General features: G+C 36.5%; 1 protein-coding gene across 3 annotated transcripts in view; it reads right to left on the bottom strand.

Moving 5' to 3' along the window:
• The window catches only part of CDK17 (cyclin dependent kinase 17), a 91,010-nt gene that overhangs the window by 15,674 nt on the left and 52,425 nt on the right, over window positions 1-22,911 (bottom strand). For all 3 annotated transcript variants that reach the window (XM_054632047.2, XM_054632056.2, XM_054632050.2), the window contains 2 exons: window positions 19,428-19,561; window positions 2,438-2,563 (listed from right to left, as the gene is read on the bottom strand). In XM_054632047.2, the coding sequence (XP_054488022.1) occupies window positions 2,438-2,563; window positions 19,428-19,561 (260 nt within the window). The remainder of the gene's footprint in view (window positions 1-2,437; window positions 2,564-19,427; window positions 19,562-22,911) is intronic.

Below are 22,911 nucleotides of genomic sequence, written 5' to 3'. Positions count from 1 at the left end.
ATAGGTGCAATGTTAGCAAAATAAATATTATGTTTCCAAAGTGCATTTTGACCTAGTTAAACAAACATATCTTGAAGTGAGTATTAGATGGCATTAGAATTAAAAAGACAGGCTGCTTAGTTTATTATAGGAGAAACTAAAGAAGAACTCATAGCCATTGGTCTTGCTACCACCAGACAGTCTGGAATTTAAAAGCCAGATTTCTAAGAAACCTCAGTGTTTTTCATTAAGACTCATAAACTTAGTATCTGTTTAATACAAAAAAATCATACAATATTTCCTACATACAGAAGACAGGTATTCTTCAAGATCTGCTTTACAATGTGTTTAAATTTTTGATCATATTGTGGTTCCTTGTCATTCCTAAGAAAAAATAAGCTTTAAATTCCTCAAACTAAGAACACTTTCATCTTTAGTTCAAAATAATTTTTGAACTATTTCATCTTTTTCTGCAATATGCATCTATCTTGCCTTACACAGAAACACTGATGCACAGTATTTAGGGTCTTTTACTTCTAGTGTCTGTGCATACAATACTGTATATGTTTACACAAAATGCAGTTACTGTAAAAACTAGTTTTTTGCTTGTATTTCAAAGAAAAAACACCAACCTAAAGTATAACAAGTCGTCACCTGGTACTTTTGATAGCCTTTTCCCTTTGATCCCTATTAAGTCTTGAAAAGAGACAAGCCTTTGATGCAGAGCACAATACTTATCTATTGTAAGCAAAAGTCTGCTAGCAGGCAATAACAATTTAAGAACAGTGAGTCCCTGGGTTTCTTTTTTTGAAAGCTTAGTTGGAAATCACAGCAAATGCATGCCTGCATTCCACAGCAGTGCTGGCAGGTTTCATTTTGGACTTTAAAGCCCTTTAAAAATGAAAGCATTTTAAAAGGCAAAAACAACACAACCTTGAGATGGGAAGCTGATTCCAGGCACACACCACATTCATTAGAGGGCACTGTTTTTCTGTCAGTTTTCTCAGAGGTAAAGAGGAGAGAACCTCAATTGTTCTCAGGGGTCACCGTTAAATGAGCAAAGGAATTCAGATTTACATGAAAAATTCTCCCAGATTCCAAATACTTAACTCCACTGGCAAAGTTCTACTGAAAAGTTATTTTGCTAGCATCTGAAGAGAGGTCTGGGGAAATCTGTTCATCAGTTCCATGCTACAGCAGCAACTAAGTGGTGAATGAGCTACAAAATTCCGGCACAAGTATTTAAGCCTGACACATTATCATTACTTCCAGAGATTCACTTAAATATTTTCTTTTTTTTTTTTTTTTAGCATTGTCTTTGCAAAAGGTGGCATGAAGATCAGAGCTTTGTTAGTGCAGCACAATAATTTTTTTCTTTCAGGGTAAAAATACTCAAACAATGCTTTGTTATAGACCTTATTAATAATGAATAAAATAAAGATATTTTACAGTCAACAAACCTATTTCACTATAGGTACTTTCCTATTTATTTTTCAGTAAATAAGTAATTAAATCAAGAAAACAACAATGTGCACTTCATAAACCTATTCAGAATTTCTGTGACAAATTTCTCACCAATGAATTTACTCAGGATGTCAGTAACTGTCTAGCAATTCCCTAAGACCTCAACACTAAAGAACACTGATAGCTGAAACTATGACTGAAACATATCAATTTTTAAAAAAAATAAGACAATAATGTTTTTTTATTATTCCAGGGATGTGCATGATTTATATGTACAAATATCCAAGTTTTCTAGCACTTATACTCTAATTATAGAGTAGGAATACTCATTCTGTCATCTTTAAGGAAAAGACTTATTTTTTAAAATAACTAATAATCAAAAAAGGTTTAAGTGAATTTATTCCTTCATTCTTTTAGGAAATACCATGTGCTTTAAAAAAGAAGAGAAAAGGAAAGAAGAGAAAAGAAGAGAAAAGAAGAGAAAAGAAACAAACAAAAAAAACCAAAACAAAAACAAAACCAAAAAATCATAAAACACTCACTATTGTCTCCACAGCAATTCTGAGAAAGAAAATGTTATCAAATACAAAAAGAGCAGTGAGGAGGACCTGCCTTCATATTATGCTGCTTTAGGGCCTTCCTACTAAATCACGAGGGGACCCAGCCCTGACTTAATACTGTGGCCAATTTGCTCAAACAGATCATCCCTGCTCTAAAAAGCAGAAGGATTTAAGTATGTACTTTGGGAGTTTAGTTTAGCCACTGCTTTCAATAGGTCAAGACCTTCACTGAGAAATACGAGAACACCAAGTTAGCAGAAGAAAAATGATACAAAGTGTGAAGTTCTCCATTGGATTTTGACAAGTACGTGCTGTTGTTCAGGAATAAAATGCCCAAGTGGAAATGAAGCTGAAATATACCCATGGAATATGTGTGTTCAGTGGATTCTGAAGAGCTGAGAGGCTGGTTAGAAAGGCAGGTGCATTGCACTTACCAGGGATGCTCGACGAGAACGCCGACTCATGGGCTGGTCAAAGGGCGGGCTGTTGATCTGCAGCTTCTCCAGGTAGCCATCGGGGATCCTGATGTCAGCGGGCAGCGACAAGCGCTTGTTCAAATCCTGCAGCAAATAATGGGAAAAAGAGAAGGGACAAGTTGAATTCAGAATTTCCTAAAACATCTTCTAATGTCTGCTGTGTTACTATATAAAACTGAAATATTTACACAGTGAAAAATAATCTCACAAAAATGGTTTTAAAAGCATATTCGCTTCTTACAATACCTCAACTTGCTAATATAACAGGTTAAAAAAACCTGTGCAAACTTATTACTCTGACAAGAGGAATGAAATATTAAAATGCAAATAACTACACTGTGGATAAATGTATTGAGTTTACTTGAATACTTATAGAGACCTGGAATACCAGAAACTGAGAATTCAGAGACTTGTGGATGCATTTCTTTTCATACAGTAGTTACTTTAGTATAAGAAGAGATTTCCATAATTCCCTCTCTTTCTCTCGACTACAAAAAGCTACAAACTTAGTCTATTTTTTTCAGTCTCACAAAACAGAATCACTTCATTATTAGAGCCAACTATTACAAATATTACTACATTTCTTTTATTAAACTAAGTAACTCTTTACTACGGGATCTTTTGAAAATGAAAATGCCATTACATGTAAGCCGTTCTCTCTGCATCACATTTTGTTTTTTCCCAGTAAATTTTTTCAACAACAACATACATTATTTTTAAGACAAGAGGGAAACAAAATCACTTAATTTTTTACCAAATGGGAGGAGGGGAAAGAAGATATGTTTCTGCACATTTGTATTGTTTTTATCTTCCAGTTTGGCTTTTATCTCAAACATGCCAAGAAACAAAAATATTAAATATTGTCTCAAAATGGCCAGTCACCATCTCATGAGATATTAGGACATCACAACCAGACTCACAAAAAATGGTAAGTCATTTCTGAAACAGCAGGAATTGTTTTTCAGTGTTGGTAGTTTATCCAAGTAAAGAAAGTCATGCTCAACATCAAAGCGCACAATCCACCCCCAGAGATTCTACCCTGAAGCTGAGGACATCTCTGGAAGCACCACTGTTTTCACACTTTTCTCCAGCACAAGAGGTAACTCTGTATTTCTGTTGGCAGACCTGAGGTTTAATCAATACTGACCTGAGGGCAGTAAAGCATTCTTGAAGCTACTCTTTTCTGTCTTACCTATCACCTCCAGCTGGGCATCCTGAGCTAACCCAAATGCTGGCAGCTACATCCCTGTTCGGTTCCCCTCAGGCTTGACCATGTGCTTCTACTCATGTCTGCAGCAGCTTTGAACTATTTCAGCATGCTAAATAGTCAAGAAACTCTCAGGCAAAGTGCATAGCTTCCTGCCAGCTTTGTGCTCCAAACAGGTTCAGTGTAAGGTCAGACAAGCTCACAGCCTGAACACAGGGCAAGGAGAGGCACAGCAGGGCAAGCCCGGGAAGCCGGCAGCCAAATTGGCTTAGGTTGACAAAGAACTGGATCGTCAGACTTTTCAAGACTTGAGATCTTGGTGAACAACTTGCTAAGCTTTCAGTGATGGGAATGTATTTGAACCGTGTATATACATGACCTGTACACATACCTGGAGCAAAAGCTAAGCAGAAAATACCAGTTAAAGAGATAGACTTTAAAAAACCTAAGTAATTTGGGAATAAGTTCTATCTCAGGTAGGACAGAAGTGTTAATATATATCCCCCTGGATGATTTACATATTCTATTCACTATGGCCACCTCATTCAGGCAGAAATGTTTGGATAGAGGCCAGCAAAGCTCTAATTTCTGGCAGCTGATCCTCCTGTTCTCCTTTTGCTTCTCACATCTCCTTAGGTACAGAGCACAAAGCTTGTTAGCTTCTGCTTTGCTGCTCAACATGAGCTTCTTTGCACGACTGGAAAAATCAGCGTCAATTTTTTATCTACTACAGAATTTTTAAACTGTCCTTAAAAAAGTGCTGTTCACAGAATGGTAGCTTTGACCAACATTTTGAAACTAAATTAAAAGAAAACAGAAAGTATGGCTATGGTCTGGCAAACTTTCTAGTTTATTAATTCATTTTCAACTTGCATATTTTAAATTTTTTAAAACATTGGCAATTGTAAAACTGCCTGTGTGGTTTTTGGGAGAGTGGTAGAACCAACATATTGTAACAGGACCTGCAAGTATTCCCTAGAGTAAAACACTATTTTCCACTACGGTAATTTCCTTCTTTTCACCAGGCTCTGCTAATGCCTCTCTTCCACTAAAAAGGGTTTCAGATTATGAAAAAAAAAAAAAAAAAAAAAATTCCATCCTATAATTTACTGCATTCCTCAGAAAATTCTGGTAGCTGTTCACAACAGCTGAGCACAAAGGAAGGCATGTCATGTGACTTCAAGAAAGCAGCTGTGACATCTCACTGCAGAGAAAAACCACGAAACTGCTGGAACAAGACAGGGATGACAGGAAAAGGATCAGCATCAGTCTCTACCTCACCTTCCTAATGTAATCCCAGATCAGCACTGGGCCAATATAGTGGCTTTATGCTTTTTTTCTGATGGCTCAAGAACAATTCAAAAAAGACCAAAAGAACAAAAGAACATATCAGTGAGCGGAGTTTCTCAATATAACTTCCTGAACACAACAGATACGACCACTATCCCATGAACTCTGTGACAAAATAGCTTTTTCCTACTCTTACCTATTAACTCTCATGGCACAGAAACCTGTTGTAGTGCTCTCACTGTCCCACAGTGCTTGTTTAACAGGTGTATTTATAGGGACTTTTAACAGAAAATGTTTACAGGGATATTGAAGTTATGGACCTCAACTCAAAGGCCTCAAGAAATACTGACCTGATTGTACCCCCAAGCTCTCCATGTGCATGTTCTCTCCCCTCACAGCACTCATGGCTGGCACAGCTGAAGTGGTGCTTCAAACCCACCTCCACAGCCCCCAAGAAGCATTCCCAAGCATATCAAGTTGATGGGTATACAGAAGAAGGAAGCAAGGGCAGCCTTTAGGGCTGCAATGGCTGTTTGAAAATGATGCCACTGAATGTGCACTGTGCACTCAACACACACCTTTTCACATGGAGGGCAAGGGAAACAAAGCAAGTCTAAGATTCTACACTGGTACAAAGAATCCCTTAGTTTGAAGCCCAGCTATCACAGAAACAAGATAAAAATATGATAGACATGGAAAATATGATAATGTGAGGTAGATGCAATTCTATTACAGAATTCCTATTCCTTCATTCTCAAAACCTCTGTGTATGCCAGTTTTGCAACAGGCCCTATGACTTTACTTCAGAGATTCGTGTGACATCCTCAGTTATAAACCAAGACCTTCAGCTGTATGCTTCCATTTGCTCAGTAGGCAGTAGGCAGTACAGTCTGAGTCTAAGTACTTACTGCTGCAAAGGCCAAAATCTGTTCCAATTTATATAACCCCCCCCAAACAATAATCCACTTTTACATAAAACAGCAACCCTCCTCTCCATGCAACCCTCATCTCAATGCAACTCCCCTGCAATGTCTTTCTTTAAAAAAACCCTGATCAACCTGAAGAGAAATTGATACTTTTTTTTTTTAGAATTAGAATACCTGATGTAACATTTCTTTCCCTACATTTGTAATGTAGTAGACAACACATGACAGCAATTGCTCTTTTTCTCCCCTCAGAAAAAAAAAAAGAGTATTAAGTGCTGAAAAGCTAAATTTTTGCCATGTTATAAATAAAGTCAAACACAGTATCTATTCTCCTTAACTTTCTTGAGCTGAAGAAAGGTTCTTTTCTGTGAGAAAACCATAATGACTTCATGGAAACTGCAGTAGGTAGTTTATAGATTTTTCCTCCTAACAATTTACACTACAATACTTCCAAAATTCATGCTTATTTGGCTATGTTAGAATGTCAACCAAGCCAAGACTTCCTTTTAAAAATCATACATTAAAATTGCTATCTACCAGCCAGAAACCTTTAATGACACCAATACTTGAAAGATTATAGAATTATATATAATAAGTCTTCTTTGTATTACAATTTTCCTTTACCTAACTCCCTAAAATGGACAAAATGGAAGAAAGTAATTTACACTACAAACCCAAGTAAGTGAAAGAAGGAAATTATTATGTCGTATTTGTCTGTACCACCTTAATTTCTCCCAGTTTTTGCAATAATTGAAGCAACCACCTCTTGGGAAAAGCAAGCAATTATAATTAAATGCTATACAGTAACATGAAAGGGGATTCATTAGATGTGCATGAGAGGAATAAGCAGAATGTTTCCTAGTGGCTAAATAGAAAAACTGGAAACTAAAATTACATCAGTCTGACACAGTTGAAAAACCCAGTTAATTTAACTGAGAAAATGTTAAAAGAAAAGCCAGAACCTACCAGACACCTACCAATTTTGAGCCTTAACCGCTCAAGACCAGGCAGTCTGCTGACACTCGGGCAGCCTGGTCATCTAATGGCAGCAGGACACTTGCTCTCCCACTGGGGGCTGACCCTGGTGAACAGTCAAGTCTTCATCCAGTGGAGCGCCCACTTTCTGCTCCCACAAAATGCAGAGAAGACTGAAGGATGGTGAGGAGACTTGTGGGTGTGGGTAACAGCAGTTTAACAGGGAAAGCAAAAGCTGTGAGCCCCAGCAGAATGGGAAAAGGAACTGATTCACAGCTTCCTCTCTGCATGCAGGTGTCCAACGGCTTCCCGGAAAGCTGGGCTTAGCATGCACGTGGCTCAAGAAGTGCAAGACAAATGCCACAGCCACAAATGTCCTCCTTCCTCCCTCCTGCCCCAGCTTTTACTGCTGAGTGCCATGGCAGATGGCACAGCACAGCCCTTTGGCCAGCTGGGTCAGCTGTCAAGCCCAGGGGAATCAGCCTGTTTCCCTGGTGGTGCTGAGCAGCCCTTAGGGTGGGTCTGGCCTTGGTGCAGGAAGCCTGGACCTGCCCCTTCCATGCAATCGCCATCTCTGCTCCCTCTCTGCTCCTGCAGCCATCCCACTGCAACCCTGCTATGGCTGCTCACCAGCAGTCCAACCTGCTCTTCTAAACCACATGGCTTGCTGCTGTCTTGGTGCGACACCAGGCTGGAGGGCCAGCAACAGTAGGAAACAGTAGGAAAGTAGATTTTTAAGAATTTCTAATTGTCTTAAATCTCTGTGGAATTCAGTGAAGAAATGAGAGACTTTCTGGACAGAGGACTTAGTTCACACGTATTTCAATGACCAACTGAATATAATGGCCTGTTAGCACTTCCCATAGAAAAGAAAAAACCAAGAAACTTAAACCAAGGTATAAAATATCTTGCTAAAATGCTGTTTAAAGAAGTCAGAAGGAAACATGCAAAATTAATGGCAGGACTGAATTTTCCCTATGCTCTTTGAGACTGTCAACACTACAAAGTTAAATGACCGTTTTTAACACTAATTTTGCATCCCTTCATAAATCTTCGAAATTTTTGAAGGTAGTAAACTAGAGCAACTCCCTATGTTATCTTATATATCCTTTTTTAAATGTAACAGATGTGTAAGTGGTGTACACAGACCCTCAACTCTAAGAGAGAATCTGGGTACATTCTTTATAACTCTTAAGAAGCAAGGGGTTACTGGAATGCAAAACTTTAGCTTTTAGGGGCAACAAAGTACTTCAAGTAAAGCAAATAATCTTTTATAGAATTGAAATTGTATTATTTTCTTGTATTTCACTTAAGATTTATTTTCCCAAATGAGGATTAATTTCTGAAAAAGCTCTTGTCAATTCATAGCATTTTCTAGTTAATTCTTTTATACTTAGCTTTAGGGTCAACTTGCAACAAAATATATCAGTATTCAATAAATGTGGTACTCTAAATGATCAAATGCCTATGGTTAACTGTATGTTATTTAATGAGCTGGTTTTTGATCCAGTTCCAGATTATACTCTGGAGAATATAGTCAGCCACCATTTGATTTGTTTGGGGAACTGGAATGCTTGTGGCATTTTCCTCCTCCTTCCACAATTTAAAACCACATTTTCTACCCTCATATGCAATGCTTATTCTCAGTTTTGCTTTACTACTGGTATTACTGGCAGAGAAATGCATTTATTTTTATAATTTGTCTGAAATTAGTTTCACATTTGTCCTACTCTGCTTCATAGCAGATAAACATGTAAGCACTTGTGACAATAACACCACTTTGTTTTCTGTAGAGATAAACAACCCTAACTTGTGTTTATCTTTGTCATCTATTTCTAATGCCAGCTACAGCAAGTGCTCTAAGAAGAGCTACACTTTGTCCAGCCTTTTCTTTCATCTGGCTGACATCCAACTGTGTTGCTGTAACTTGATGTGGAAGTTCTGTCTACCATTGACTACTTACACTTGGGCACAAGAAAAGGAGGCAGGAATTCCACCCTAAATTCTTCAGGTTCTGTGAGTTGAAGAATTTGACATTTTACATAAGCAAACCTGTCTTCTAAATGAAAAACAAACAAACAAACAAACAAAATACAACCTTGCCCCCAAACTTGGCAAGTTTTTCACACATATAAGTAAATTCCAAAAATCCTTACTTTTTTTTTTTCATTACCTCTGGTTCTCTTCTGGATGGCCTAAAATACTATTGCAAACATCAGCTTCTTCACTTGCCACCCATAGTAAAACGTCCTCAAAACTTTAATACTAGAATTTTGTTACCATATTCTGTTTTTCACCTCTGTCAACTTTTTCCTTAGCTACCTATCCTTTTCTCCTATTTCCATAATAAAAACTTACCAGCTATTCCCTTTTATAATTGCCTGACTTGGCTCATTTAATACTACATAGTGCCACACTGTGACACTATTCAGGAAGTCTCATTCCTGACCCACAGGTAATTTTCACTCCTTTTCAACCCTGTCAAAAAAAAAAACCTATTTTTATTTGTGGAAAGAGCACTGTTAACATTTTCCACTTTAAATCAGATATCATAACAAAAAAACTTACAGATTTTGTTAATTCACCATTATTTGTTTTGGCCAAGATGCACGACACACTTCAGTTAATTTCTCTGAAGTTTATAAAGATGTTAAGAAGTTATAAAGAAGTTTATAAACTCAGGATAGACAATGTTTGAACTCTCCATATTAAAACTGTTCTAAAAAGAAGCAACTTGAAACATTCACATTTTTTATGTGAAGTTTGTCTGTCTTCTATCAAGTCATTTTGTCTTTGACTTACATAGCACATTAAGAAAATAAATACTAATATTTATGATGAAACAGAAAAAACATCATTAAACACAAAAAATACATAACCAGAAAACTGCCCCAGGGAAGGCTTTGTTGAGGTCTTCCAATTCCAATTTTACCTACACTACAAAAAGCAAAAATGAAAACCAGACTACTTTTATTTTTAACCTGTAACAAATGTGCCAAATTGGAGAGTGCTCCTTTCTTGCTCCAACAGTAAGTCTCTCTTGTACCCACTGGACTACCAGTGCTGCTAATCTTTGAACTGATAGGCCATTTCAGACTGTTACCACACTCACAACTGCAACTGCAGCAAGACAAGGAAGATTTGTCAGAAAAACTTGAAGGGAAAACCCTGATAAACATCAGCCTCAGTTCACTCTTACTGACTGTTTCATTTAGCAAACCTACCAGCTGAGTATCTCCAAAGCCAGTATTTCATTGCCTGTGGCCAGATGTTCCCAATGTTTTTGGAGGAGAAAGGGCTGGTGTAAGAAAGTCTCCTAACTACCCCTTCCAAACAAAGGAACTAATAATCCACTGATACAAGGTTAGGAGCCAAGGGGAGTAGGATGCTGTGTCTGTCAGTGGGTGACACAAACTATACTGCCAAGCTACATCATTATATACACCTTATAATCCTTATTGCTTTGGCTATTCTGTTTATTGGTGAGCTACATTTCCAGACCAGTCATTATTTAAGGTATGTACTTACTATATGGCAACAGAAAACTTGCTGGTCACCTCTCCCTTAAATTTTAGTTTATCTTTTAAGAGTTGATTCTGCTAAATTCCATCCATGAAATTTTGCTACAGCCTCACAAAGAAAAAAGAATTGTTCTCCTAAGTCTACACACATCAGCCTGACGACCCAAACAATCCACCATGGATGAAATGAAAATGCTGCTGTGTAAGCATGGGTCTGAACTGGCCTTCTCACCAGCTTCAGTGAGCGCCAGTGAGACATCTCAGCTGCAACCACAGGCTGTTCACTAGTTACTCATTGTGCTTTTGTTCACTGGAGAATGTTTAATGACATCTAAAATACTGCATCATACAACCCTCTGTGCAACACAATTCAACTTCATTACATGCTTACTGTAAAAGAACCTCCAAACCAACCAAATTTTTACACTATTTTTTTCCTTGAGTATTTTAACAAAGAATGTGTATTATGTGCTACCTCACGATACACAAAGCAAACAAATTAATTTTAAGACATTAGCTTGTGCCAGTAAGAATTTAAACATTCTAATACACAACTTTTAAGCATGTACTTACTGTATCATTTTAGTATCAGATACCATGTGGAGTTTTTCTGAAGGTTGCCTTATCAAATTTCAGCACATTTTTGTCAAATGACAGTTAGCACAGTTGAAGCCAACTGGATCCTCTACAGAATTATGACATACAACAAGACTGCTAGAGGCAAAAATAAATATATAAAAAACCAACCCTAAACCAGAGAACATATTTGTAAAAAACTATTATTTGGTTACAGCTCTGTAGACCTTCAAGATCTTTAAGAAGAACACCAGCATACACAAGCACCAGAAGAAACCTATAGCATCCTTGCAGCACACTATTTTAATACCTTTATAAATAGGCTTCAATTACTGTAAGCAAAAAGACTATTTTAACAGCTGGGATGAGTTATCTCTACTGGTCTTCCTTATATGTATATAAAGCCATCATCATTCCCCCACACAACTGACAGGTTTAGCTATACTTTCATTATGATGCATAAAGTGCATTTTTTCTGCGTTAGCAGCATGATTTATATCTGAATATTAGATTTTTCCTTTATACTTGAATGTTGTTACTGTTACAATTTTACTGAAAACATTAAATCACAATTATTCAATTACTTTTCTGCTAAATTTGAGGAAAGGGTCATCAAAGAATTTTTCTATTAGCAGCCATAATGAAAATACAATCTTAAGATCCATCTACAAAGGATCACTGGTAGATTTCACTCCACAAATCCATACTGGATTTTATCAAGTCAGTTGAAATGCAGCACACTTTAAGAAAGCATCAATTTTCAGTACTGAATCAAGGGGCTCTTTTACATTTGGGACAGAATTGACCCCAAATACGGTGGAATTCATTCATCATTTAAATCAAAAGGTCTTTTTCCAGATATGCTATTCGAGTATAGAACACACTTTCAGGGACTTTATCATGAGATTGAGCCCACAGGCCATTTCAGACTCAGAAGAAATACCAGTGATCACAGACAATGCATGTTCTCTGCCTCCTGCTCAACATAAACACAGCTTGTCAGACTGGATTTTGACATGCCAGGCAAAAACAAGGAGCCCAGCCTCGTCTGTGAAATATTATTATTACAAATTCTAGGGTTAAATCTCTGCTTTGGGGCTAGGTGTCACATTTTCCCAGCACATGTACTATCATCAATCAACAAAGCAAGGACTTTACCACCAGCAGCTGAAGAATGTTATTGCCAATATTTACAGTAGCTATGGTCCTCAAATAAGAATGTTAAATAAATATGAATAATATAAAAATTTAAAGCATAGAAACCAGTATTGCAAGCAGATATCTTTGTTTTTATTTATTTTAGCACCATGAAAAACTTAGGAAATGTGCTAAGCATCTTTTCAGTAGTATTTGGAACAATTAGTAATTTTGATGGCACATAATTAGAATTACAGGCCAATAGGTTCTTTTAAGCAGGCAAAAATATGAATTCTGAACACTTTCAAAATACTTTTAGTGTATTTTGTGTAATAGTGTATATTAGTGTACAGTACTTCTCACATTTAGTGAGAATTTTCATTTCATGGATATGCTGCTTAGGCTACCAACCAGCTGAAAAAACCTGCTCTTTCACACATTTTTCAAAAAAAAACACAGGCTGTTATTTTATTTACTTCATCTCTCCCATTAGTTTTAAAGAGAAAGGTTTAAACTGTTCAGCACAAATAGTGTTCACAAACTGCATTCCAGGAGCTTCTATTCACATCCAATGAAACCAAACAAAACAAATACATGTGTCAGAAAACCAGTTTTGAAAAATATGAGAAAGGAGAAATGAAAATCAAATGTGAGATATTAACTTTCCTTTCAGCAAGTATATAAATACACATGAAATTTGTGACAGATTATACCAGAAACACTTGAAAATTATTCTTCAGGGACTTTTTGGTTGGTTTTTCCTTTGGGTTGGTTTTTTTTGGGGGTGGGGGGGGTTCTTTGTTTTGGTTATTATTTTATTGCATCAGAAAGCTTGTCACCAAGTGAACTTAAGAGAATATAAGGAAGAATGGAAGAATGTAAAAAATAATAACAACTATAAAGATACTATGTCTGATTTTGTTTGCCTGCTAAATTGCCACCTATCAAGATAACAATCTGTAGCACCAGCCTCAATATAAACCCCGCTCAAATTCAGGGTCTATGGCCGTGTGACTCAGCAGTAGGTGCTGGGCAGGAACAGAAGATAATAAAACAAGCTCTGCCTCACTTACTACTACACCTTCCTGATTTCTAAACATGGATTTCTGTATGTTTTCATCAGTTTCTGTAATACAGTAACAAGAGAAACTGCCCGGAAAGGAAAAAAGGTAGTGTAGGTTACCAGCTTGTAAGAAAAACAAGGCCAAGAGGAAGGAAAAAGGCAACACACCACTGCAAAAACACAAACTTGGACCTTTAAAACAGTTCTGTGTAATATTAATTACTAACACTAGCATTTACATCATCAACAATGCTTTAAGTACCAAAAGGTAAGTCCCATGAAAAAGTGGCTAATTAAAAATAAACCAACATCTTGAATATGAAAATGGGAAATCTGACCTTCCTGGATTAAAGTGTGGCTGGACTACAGAGTATGAAACTGCACCCCGTTACTGACTTTTCATCTGATGCATTTCTGTGATTATGACAGATGTGTTTTATAGATGACTGAACACATCCAATGTCATACTAGACTACTCCTAAATGGAACTTGAAGGAAACCCAAGATATAAAGACACAAAACCAAAAAAGCATATATTCTATCCTTATAGAAAGAACATTGCCTAGGGCAGTAACTTTTCTAAAGGAGTATTTGCAAGTGGAATGCAAGAACTTTAGCACCAGAATGACAAAAGTTCTCAACAGAAGGTCAAAAAAAGTGTTAATTGCTCATAACAAAGGCAGTTACCCTTTAAAAGGTCTGGTAAAAGGCATGTTGAAGTTATCTGTTACCTAAGCTGAAATTCTTTTACTTGTTGTAGTGACAGTGTTCTGGAGAAGAAATGAGTCTGCCAATCAAATAGATCAAAAGGAGGTCCATCAGCTTAATCAAAACCATACTAGTAATTTAGAATATGCACTTGGATTTTTGAAGGGGGCTTCTGAAATCACCAAGGGTCACAGAAATATGAAAGTGGGAGTTTATAAAAAGGGTAATGCATTTTCTAGTGTAACCTTGAAAAAGGTTGAGAAAAATGATACAAGCATGACTGAATGGAGATAGTGCAGTGACCACTGCAAATCAAAAGAAGTCTTAGAAGTCTTGATTGTATTCAGCTTCAATTTTTTTTCTGTCTAGTACTGAAATCTTCTGGTAAGTGATCATGTACTTAGATTCACAGAAGTGACAATCAGAAGAAAAGCTACTGCTTTCTCAGGAGTCAGAGAGAATCAAGTTCAACAAAAGCCAGTAAATATGGCACAGACAGTTCTGCAGCTGCCAAGCACAGAAGGAAGGGGGAAGGAAGAAACTGCTCAGAGAATGCTGCAAGTAGTAATGTCTGCTTGGTACACAAGGAAGCCACCTGGATGGCAAGAGAGCCTGAGCATTCAGCCCTAGGTATCTTAGATAAAGTGGCTTCCTCCTTCCAAAACTAAGGGCAGAAGAAAATACTGTACTGCCCATGACCAAAAGCCTGGGTCAGTACTGCATCCAGCTTGCTGTTCAAGCATTTAAACAACTGAATGGAGCTGAGAGTGCCCTATTGGCGCATGAGAATGGAAAACTACAAACCACATTCTAATCTGAAGCCTATCAACAAATTCTTAACACTTTTATCAGCTGAAATATCAATTAATTTTGTGTATTTTTCTTAGGAGAAGGTACACTTGCCCAGGTGGACCAAGAACATGTTGAGTTACTCAGGCTGTGTGTCAAGGCCCCCAAAGCAGTTATACCCTGGTAAGAGTAAAGCTCAAAAAAACCTTGTTTTTCATCTACATTCTTACTTTTGGAAGGTGACCATCACAACACACACCTGCCTACAGCATCAATTTGTAGCCTTTGTATTTCCTTCTGTTCAGATACAAGTACTAACCGTGCAGCTAATCCTCTCAGGGGAGAATTATCCCCTATAGCAATGTGGTAGGAGCAGTCTGATCTGGAACACACTTCTGTCACTAATGTGACAGTCAGATGGATAAGAACTGTTTCTCAGGATAAAATATCTGGGAAACAGGCTGGTGAACAGTGGGTTATGGCCCTCTGCCAGTTCACATGCTAAGACAGCTAACAGACCTTGGACTTCTGGGAAAGGGAAACAGATGTTTCAATTTGCACAGACTGTTTCTCCTTATTTTTTATCCACCACAGCTCTTAATGATGAATTCACTGTCCACTGCATAGGCACAGGGCCCCCAATGAACACTTACAGCTTATAACATAAATTTATATTAATGCATTACCTCTTTATTTATATTAATGCATTACTTATTGTCTAGCAAAATCAAACTGAAAATGCTTTAAGCTATAGTTCCATGATCTGGAGAAATGTTTCATATTGCATGACGAAAGCACCTGCACTTAAAATAGAGATATACGTGTAGACATTCTTAAGCTATACCACTGACACTTCAAAAAAATTATTCCCTCCATTTTGTTTGATAAACAGTCCTACTGACTTAGTACATAATCATTCATATTAGCAGAAGAGTAGAAGTCATTTTAATTAAAACCTAACAGCTGTTTGAAGCCAAACTCTTCACACAATAGATGCTCACACCTACTGTCAGCATGGTTCCTGCCTGAACGAGCGACAGGAAGGAGAAAGAAAAAGAAAAAGCAGCTGCTTTACCGACAATTTGTAGTCTGTGGATTACAAGCAAAATAAACTTTATCTAGGCAACACAATGAGACTCTGGTATTTTCTCTTTGTCTTCTAAGCACATGATAACAAGGAACAATCATTATTAAAAACCCAATCTCGAACCACAACTGCAGCGTTGTTGAATTCAGAAGCAACCACATTATCACCTCCCTGTCATGCTGGCCCAAATTATAACTGATGGGGGAATGGGGGGGTGGATATTACAGACTGAAAGCTGGTATTTCCATGGCTGCTACTGTGCATGGGAAGTTTTCACCCCAGCAGACTTTTCACTGCAGAGCAGGGCTCTGTCTCATTTCACTACCACCACTTCATATTCATAATGTTTCATACTTAGGTTACATTGCAGTATGCTGATTTCCTATCTAAAGCAGGACAAGTTAAGGTTATGAAATTTCCACTTTCAATTGCTATGGAGATTCTGCTTAACAAATATGTTTTTCATTTCTCTCCACTGTTTATTTTGTATTTCTCTATATGAAAATTTTGGAAAGATCAATTTTAATTCCCAACAGAATCTTTCATATATTCTGCAGCAGAGAATACGTCTGCTCTTTGACATTTTATTTGTAGCTACGCATTTTTTAGGATGGGCAGTGCAGTGGGAATGGGCACTAAAAATCAGAACTTGTATTCTAATGGACAAAATGTGTCAGCAATAATAATTTTTTTTTTTTTGCTAATTAGCACTTTGAGCACAGTATTCAATTCTTAGCAAGCATTTAATAAAACCTGGTTGGATTGCTAATTTTCAGAATCCTAGAGGAAGTTCAAGCTGAGCATAAAAAATTTGGTTATATATACAAAACTCCTGTAACTAAAAAGGATGTCAAGGTTTCAACTTTATCTGATTAGTTACCTTCAAAATGAATTAGGACTTCTGTCAATTCAGCAGAAAGAGCCAAACATATATAACCAAGAAATTATGTACAAAACCACTATAAATACAGCAAATATTGGTCAAACTAAGCACAAGAAAGGATACAGCCATAGTGTGACAGGCACATTCATCTTAGTGAGGAGGAACAAGGAATACTGCTTTATCGCGTTATCCAACTGCGTATGTTTAATCAAATACCTTCCACAGTGGATTTCAGCTGGAGCTAACGACCTCAGCAGACTACACAAAAACATTCTGTCACACATGTACTAATTTACTCCAGCCTGTTATGTACAGCATACAGCTATAATGCATCCTAAATGGCTATAAAGGGAGGATGTCCTCAGGCTACCCAATGTCTGGAGACAACAGATCGCCGCCAGCCATCAAAATAAAACTGAATAATAGAAACTTACTTCACAACATAGATTGCTTCTTTTTCTTTATATAATCACATTGCTACTACTGAATCAGCCAGCTCCACCGCACAAATCCCACAAGACATACAGACACAACTTTTTACAAGAGGAAAGAAACCTTGCTTTGGTTCCCCCAAAGGGCAAGGAAGTAAGTGATCCCATTCCACAAGGAGCAAAATGAGTAAAACTGGGTCTTCTGTGGATTTATACCTTGCAACTGAACTCATACATGGATATTGTGGTTTTTAACTAGCAGTGGATACATTAGCAATGTCTCCCAATGCAAAGCTTTTTTCACAGAAATTAATAGAGAATTAGAATCTGAGATTTCTAGCCATCTGTCAAAACTGACAGAAAATGACCCATGGGATAAATAGAAGGAGGAAAATACAGGCAGACAATGTAATCACTTAAAGCCTTTTCACTTAGGAAATGAGAAAGTTGACTGAAAAGATTATCATTAGAAAGGTATTTTAACCAAAGCTATGAGATTGTTGCATTTTCCTCCCTCTGGAATGCACAAACAGGTACAAGTCCAACTTAATCTGCTACAAAGTACTTTTAAAAAGCAAACTTAAGTCCACCAAAAGCATCTCTTATTCTTAAAATTCAGAAGTGAGACTGTTTGCACTCATCAGCATGGAATCTTACAGGAAAAGTCACTGTATCAATACTACGGTGATTTGAGGGAAACATTACAATTCTTACAGAATATACATGAATAGATGCCAAAAAACCATTTGTTCTCTCTCTCATTGACTGAGCAAGCCAATGAAGAAATAGTGCTAATTTCAACAGTCAGAAGCAAGCATTTGGAATTTGGTAGAAAATGAGAAAATCAGCATTGCATATACAAAAGTTAAAAGCTTCCTAAAACCTCTTAAACAGTAATATTAGAATTGTTTTACAATTGAAGAGGCAAATGAAAAGATGCTTTTACTTGGAAAAAAAAAAAAGCCTTCTGAAAAATTACACAGGAATTTCCTGACCTTTACTATTCCTGAGACCTTTACTAATTTCTTTTGGAGTTCTTGAATTCCAATACAAAAGAGAATCCTTTAATGGTTCTTAGCCCTCTCTGGAAGACCTGATGGATTTCCATTTCAGTTTGTAAATTTCATTATGAATCATTAATTTCTTTTTTCTTTCCTGTTCTAAATATGCATTTCAAAATGGAGAAGAAACAGACAATGAACAAAAAGCAAATAATCCTTTTAAGTAATTTCCTTGATTTTTAGTTTCTCCAGCATACATTCTGATAAGCAGGTTTTCACAATGACTTTTTTCCTTAATTGAAGTATCCTGCATAAACCAGTAAACCCACCTTTGCTCTCCAAGTAAATTTCAGCAAGCAAAGCCAGGAAAACAAAGGTCTTAGATCAAATAACACAGAAATTTAAAAATTTGAATACAAAACCTCCCAGGTGCAAGAAACTATCTAAATAATTAATACAACTAATTCACACATTTTTGAAATCATATCTGCACTATATGCTTGGAGCCTTGGAATTCCAAGCATAACGGAACGCCTCACAAAAAAATTTTTTTGGCATGGACACTCTACTGTAACTTATCCAAATCAGTTTCTCAATCCAGTATTTGATATGAACCTTGAATGAAAATTCAAAATCTTACAGCTATGCTTATTGCGATGTATACCAAAAACAGCAACTACAAAATCCTACATCTTTCTGTAACAAAGACATCATTATAATTGCAACTTTTATACACTCTAGAAAAAGGGAAGTGTTCTGTTTTAGTTCACCAAGGGAAATGACAACAAAGCAAGCACAAGGGTGGCTAGTATTCATAATGAGAGCCATAAATAAAGGAAATTATGTGCACAGTTATTCATAAGGTACTTTTCCTCCTTTTGTTTACCATCCTGTAAAGTTCCGTTCATGAAAAAAAACAGGAAGAGAGGAAAAGGCTGAAGCAGTCAAGACCATCGCTGCTGCTGTACCATTACTTTTGCAAAGACTAGCAAAACAGTGTTAAGTAAAAAATGTCTAAACCATGTATCTTCTTGAATACATTCAGTGGATTGCACACAATGCAACAAAAAACTATTCAAATGATGCACTTAAGAAATTCCTCCCAAAAATTCAGGTTTCAAAACATATTTAGATTTTCAAAATTAACAGCTCATAAACAGTGCAAGATAACCATTGTTCTGTGTGATAAATGGAGACAAATTTAAATAGTATGAAAATAATGCTCTCTGCATGAAATTTATGGCAGAATGGTTGGTTAAAGTTAATTGAAAAGACAACCAGTTACAACAAACAATTAAAGCAACCCCCAACTCTCTTGTCAGTTGAAATGATCCTTATATGAAAAGTGAATTACCTCCATTGAGATTCGTCTGTGTATCCGGTTTCTGAGACAAACTCCTGTGGGAGACTGAACTTCATCAGATGACGTTCCAGAAGCTTGATCACTTTCCCCATCCGATCCCATTTTCAAATTTTCATGAACAATATCTTAAAAATAATCCAAATAATTTAAAATAGTTAAACAGCAATGCCTCAAATATCTCTTTTGTACAGATGGAAAATAATTGAATCATTACTGTGCATTGAGTTACAGCAGAGTCAAAGACTCATCACAGCCATGGCAGTCTTGATACATACTTTTTATGACTCAGTAATAACCACAAAATGAACAGGATTACTTTATAGCAAGTCTATGCAAACTTTCTTGAACTGCAGCAAAACCCAGTTGTCCAAAACGAAAGACAGACATTCCAATCCCAGCTGTAATTCCAAAAAAGCTAACTCTCCCTCCCAGCTGCAGTTCCTAAAATTCCTCAGTACCACTTCTCCTTTAGCTGCTTCTGCATATACAACGTTGCTGAGAATAATTAACATTTTCAAATCAGACTAACTAATGCTGGTAACCTAAATATACCTTCAGAAACTTTAAAGTCCTACCAAGAGGTATAGTAGTATTTTCAGAAATGGCAAATACAGAAGCTTCAAATAGAAAATCCCCTGGCATCCATGTGTGAAGTCAGGGGATGTATTATCACCATCTAAATCAAGGTCCACAACATAAAAGTGCATTCAGTAGAAGACCTGACTTTTAAGAGCCATTAAGCGAAATTTGTGACCTTATGGAGGAATTTACCTAACTGCTTGAGTTATGTGATGCAGGACCTTCGTGTCACCTGAAATTGTTAATTTTTACACAATCCTTACGATTCCTGCACATAAAAGCTTATGTATATGGTATGTACACATACATATATACATTGCTTTTAAGAACCAAAGGATTTTTCAGACTTTGGAGACAAACACTGTAATGAACAAAAGAAAATCAAGGCAGTGTCATTACAGCATAAAGAGCCAAATGATTTGCAAAAGGACACACGGGAAAGTGGCCATACAAGTAATTCACCATGAGTAATGCTCCATCATCAACTTTGAAATACCTGAACTCCAAAATTACTCCAGAAATTAAGTACCTATATATACAAAGTAGGTGCTTCAAAAGACACCAGTTTCCCTGCTGTCTCCTGATCCTTCTTAGAAATCATTATCTTCTACAAGGTGTAGAAGAACCTGAGGAACAACTAAAAATCTCAGAACTCTATCTCTGAAAAATTATAGTATTATCTAAACACACAGAGATCAATTCATCCTTACCACCAACACACCTGGAAGTATTTAACATTTGCAAAGCAGTACAGCAAATTAAAAAAGCCCTCAAAAACAAGAAGAGAAACTAAACTGCAAGTTCTACCACCATCAACAACCAAGAAAATTGGATTTTCTGGGGAAAAGAGCACCACTAGGGCTATGTTTCATTATCTGCACATCTTCTAAAATATTTGTCTAGCTTGGCTCACACAGAATCATGCACACTTCAAAGGAACAAATTCTTCCTCAGTACAAACAATTTCCTTTTATGGAAAACAGAATGGATATAAAAAGAAAGATTAATTTGTAAGTTATTAGCAACACATATTTTAACTCAGAATACTGTAATTAAACACAAACAAAGCATGCATCTCATGCACAAAGCAAATTTTCCAGCAGTGATGCAGATTTATATTGTCTTTCTATTAAAAATCCACACTGAATAAGAATTTTCCCTGTAAAGTCATGCTCAGATTTTTCAGATAAATGAAAAAAAACCCAAAAACCTGCACTCCTTATACAATGAGCAATCTTTTGATTTCAAACAAGCTAAATACTTATCAGTGCTTCTAAAAGCATGGCAATTCAAGCCACAGGAAAACAGTTTCAGAAAGTGGTTCCTAAAGATCAGCCATAGTTTTCAAGCCAAGCAGAAAAAACGTGACTCTCTTCTGCTAAGTCTCTAAGAAATGTCTTCTCTGTAGTGACTTGACAGCTATATTTTTAAAAATCTCTAACAAACTGTGGAAAATTAATTTTATTAATATAAAAGCATTATTTAAAACATACTTGCAGCAAAGCTGTTATGCCAGCACTGTTATATCTGGTATAATAGCACACTCAGCATACTGTTTCTTTACTAAAAACCCTCTTTTAAAATACTTTTCTGAGAGGTCATGTAATCCAATTTAGCAATTACAGCTCTTTAGATTCTGTTAGCAAAATGAAGTGTAACAGCTACTGAGAACTGTTCCCCAGTCTGTTTATCCCCATGTAAAAACAAGCCCACTGGTTGGGACCCAAAGTCTACTGTCTTCATGGAAGCTAGGCAAGGCACAGTTATCTTGGCAATCTCACAAAATCAAACTGACAAAATTAAAGTAGTACTGTGTTTTAAGCCATGGTGCAATTACATAATTTCTTTTTTAAAGAAACTGATACTTTAAATAAAGTAATTATGGGACTGATACTGTCATATTTGTCACATTTAATTCATAAAAGCATTTGTATTATGAATTTACAAGTAAAAAAAGAGAATTGGAGATGCCATGCTCAGAACTACATAGAGCACCCTAGTTGACAAAGATAATTCTTCTTCTACTAAGAAGATCACCTATGTAATAACACACAACTAAGCACTATTTCAAGAACTAGTACCACAAACCCATATACTTGGGACAGATAATGTAGCTGCAAGGAAATTCTGTTCTTTGTAAATCAGGAATGTGAAGACAAAGAGGGTCTGTACCAGTCAAGTCTAAAAATGCAGTATTTCAGACTTATATAAGACGATGATTTGAATACCACTGTGATATGATTAATTCTGGTAAGTCTGGATAAGCTACATACCCAGAACATTTATGCAGAATACTGGCTGGAGCAAGCAAAAATGTATCATTAAGCACATGCATTTCCAATAGGCTAAACACCCAACTACTCCTATCTATAAGGGTTTGCAGATGTTTTAATTATTTTCTAAACAGATATAATTTTAAGCTTTTTAAAAATAACTTGACTGTGCTGTCATTTGATATAAATGCATTCTTTTATTTGATTCAATTAAAAAGGCAATAGTAGAGCCTTATGTTCATTATTCTAATGGCATAAACCCCAGACTAAGGCATTAACCCAGACATTTTCATCATTTTTATACAGGTGCACAATGATGCTTAGTTAAGCAATGATGAAAACCATTAAAATATTTCCCTAATTTCTCTAAGCCTTTCTATAGACAGGTTTACCTGCATGAAAGCTTGCTTGCATAGTCTTCAGAGGTTTTAATCATTCAATAATGTATTGAATTGATCTCACTGCAATACCAAGCCATTCTCTTACATAGATTATTTATTTTAATGTACTCCACATATCTCATTAAATATCCAGAATGGCCATGTAATGAAAAGCTAGGTGCAGATGACTACAGTATAACAGGGAAACTACAGAAGTACATTTAAAGGAAAAGGCTGTCCTCA

The sequence above is a fragment of the Agelaius phoeniceus genome, chromosome 5, assembly GCF_051311805.1.
Source record: "Agelaius phoeniceus isolate bAgePho1 chromosome 5, bAgePho1.hap1, whole genome shotgun sequence".
Lineage (NCBI taxonomy): Eukaryota > Metazoa > Chordata > Aves > Passeriformes > Icteridae > Agelaius > Agelaius phoeniceus.
This window is presented reverse-complemented; position numbering and strand designations above follow the sequence as displayed.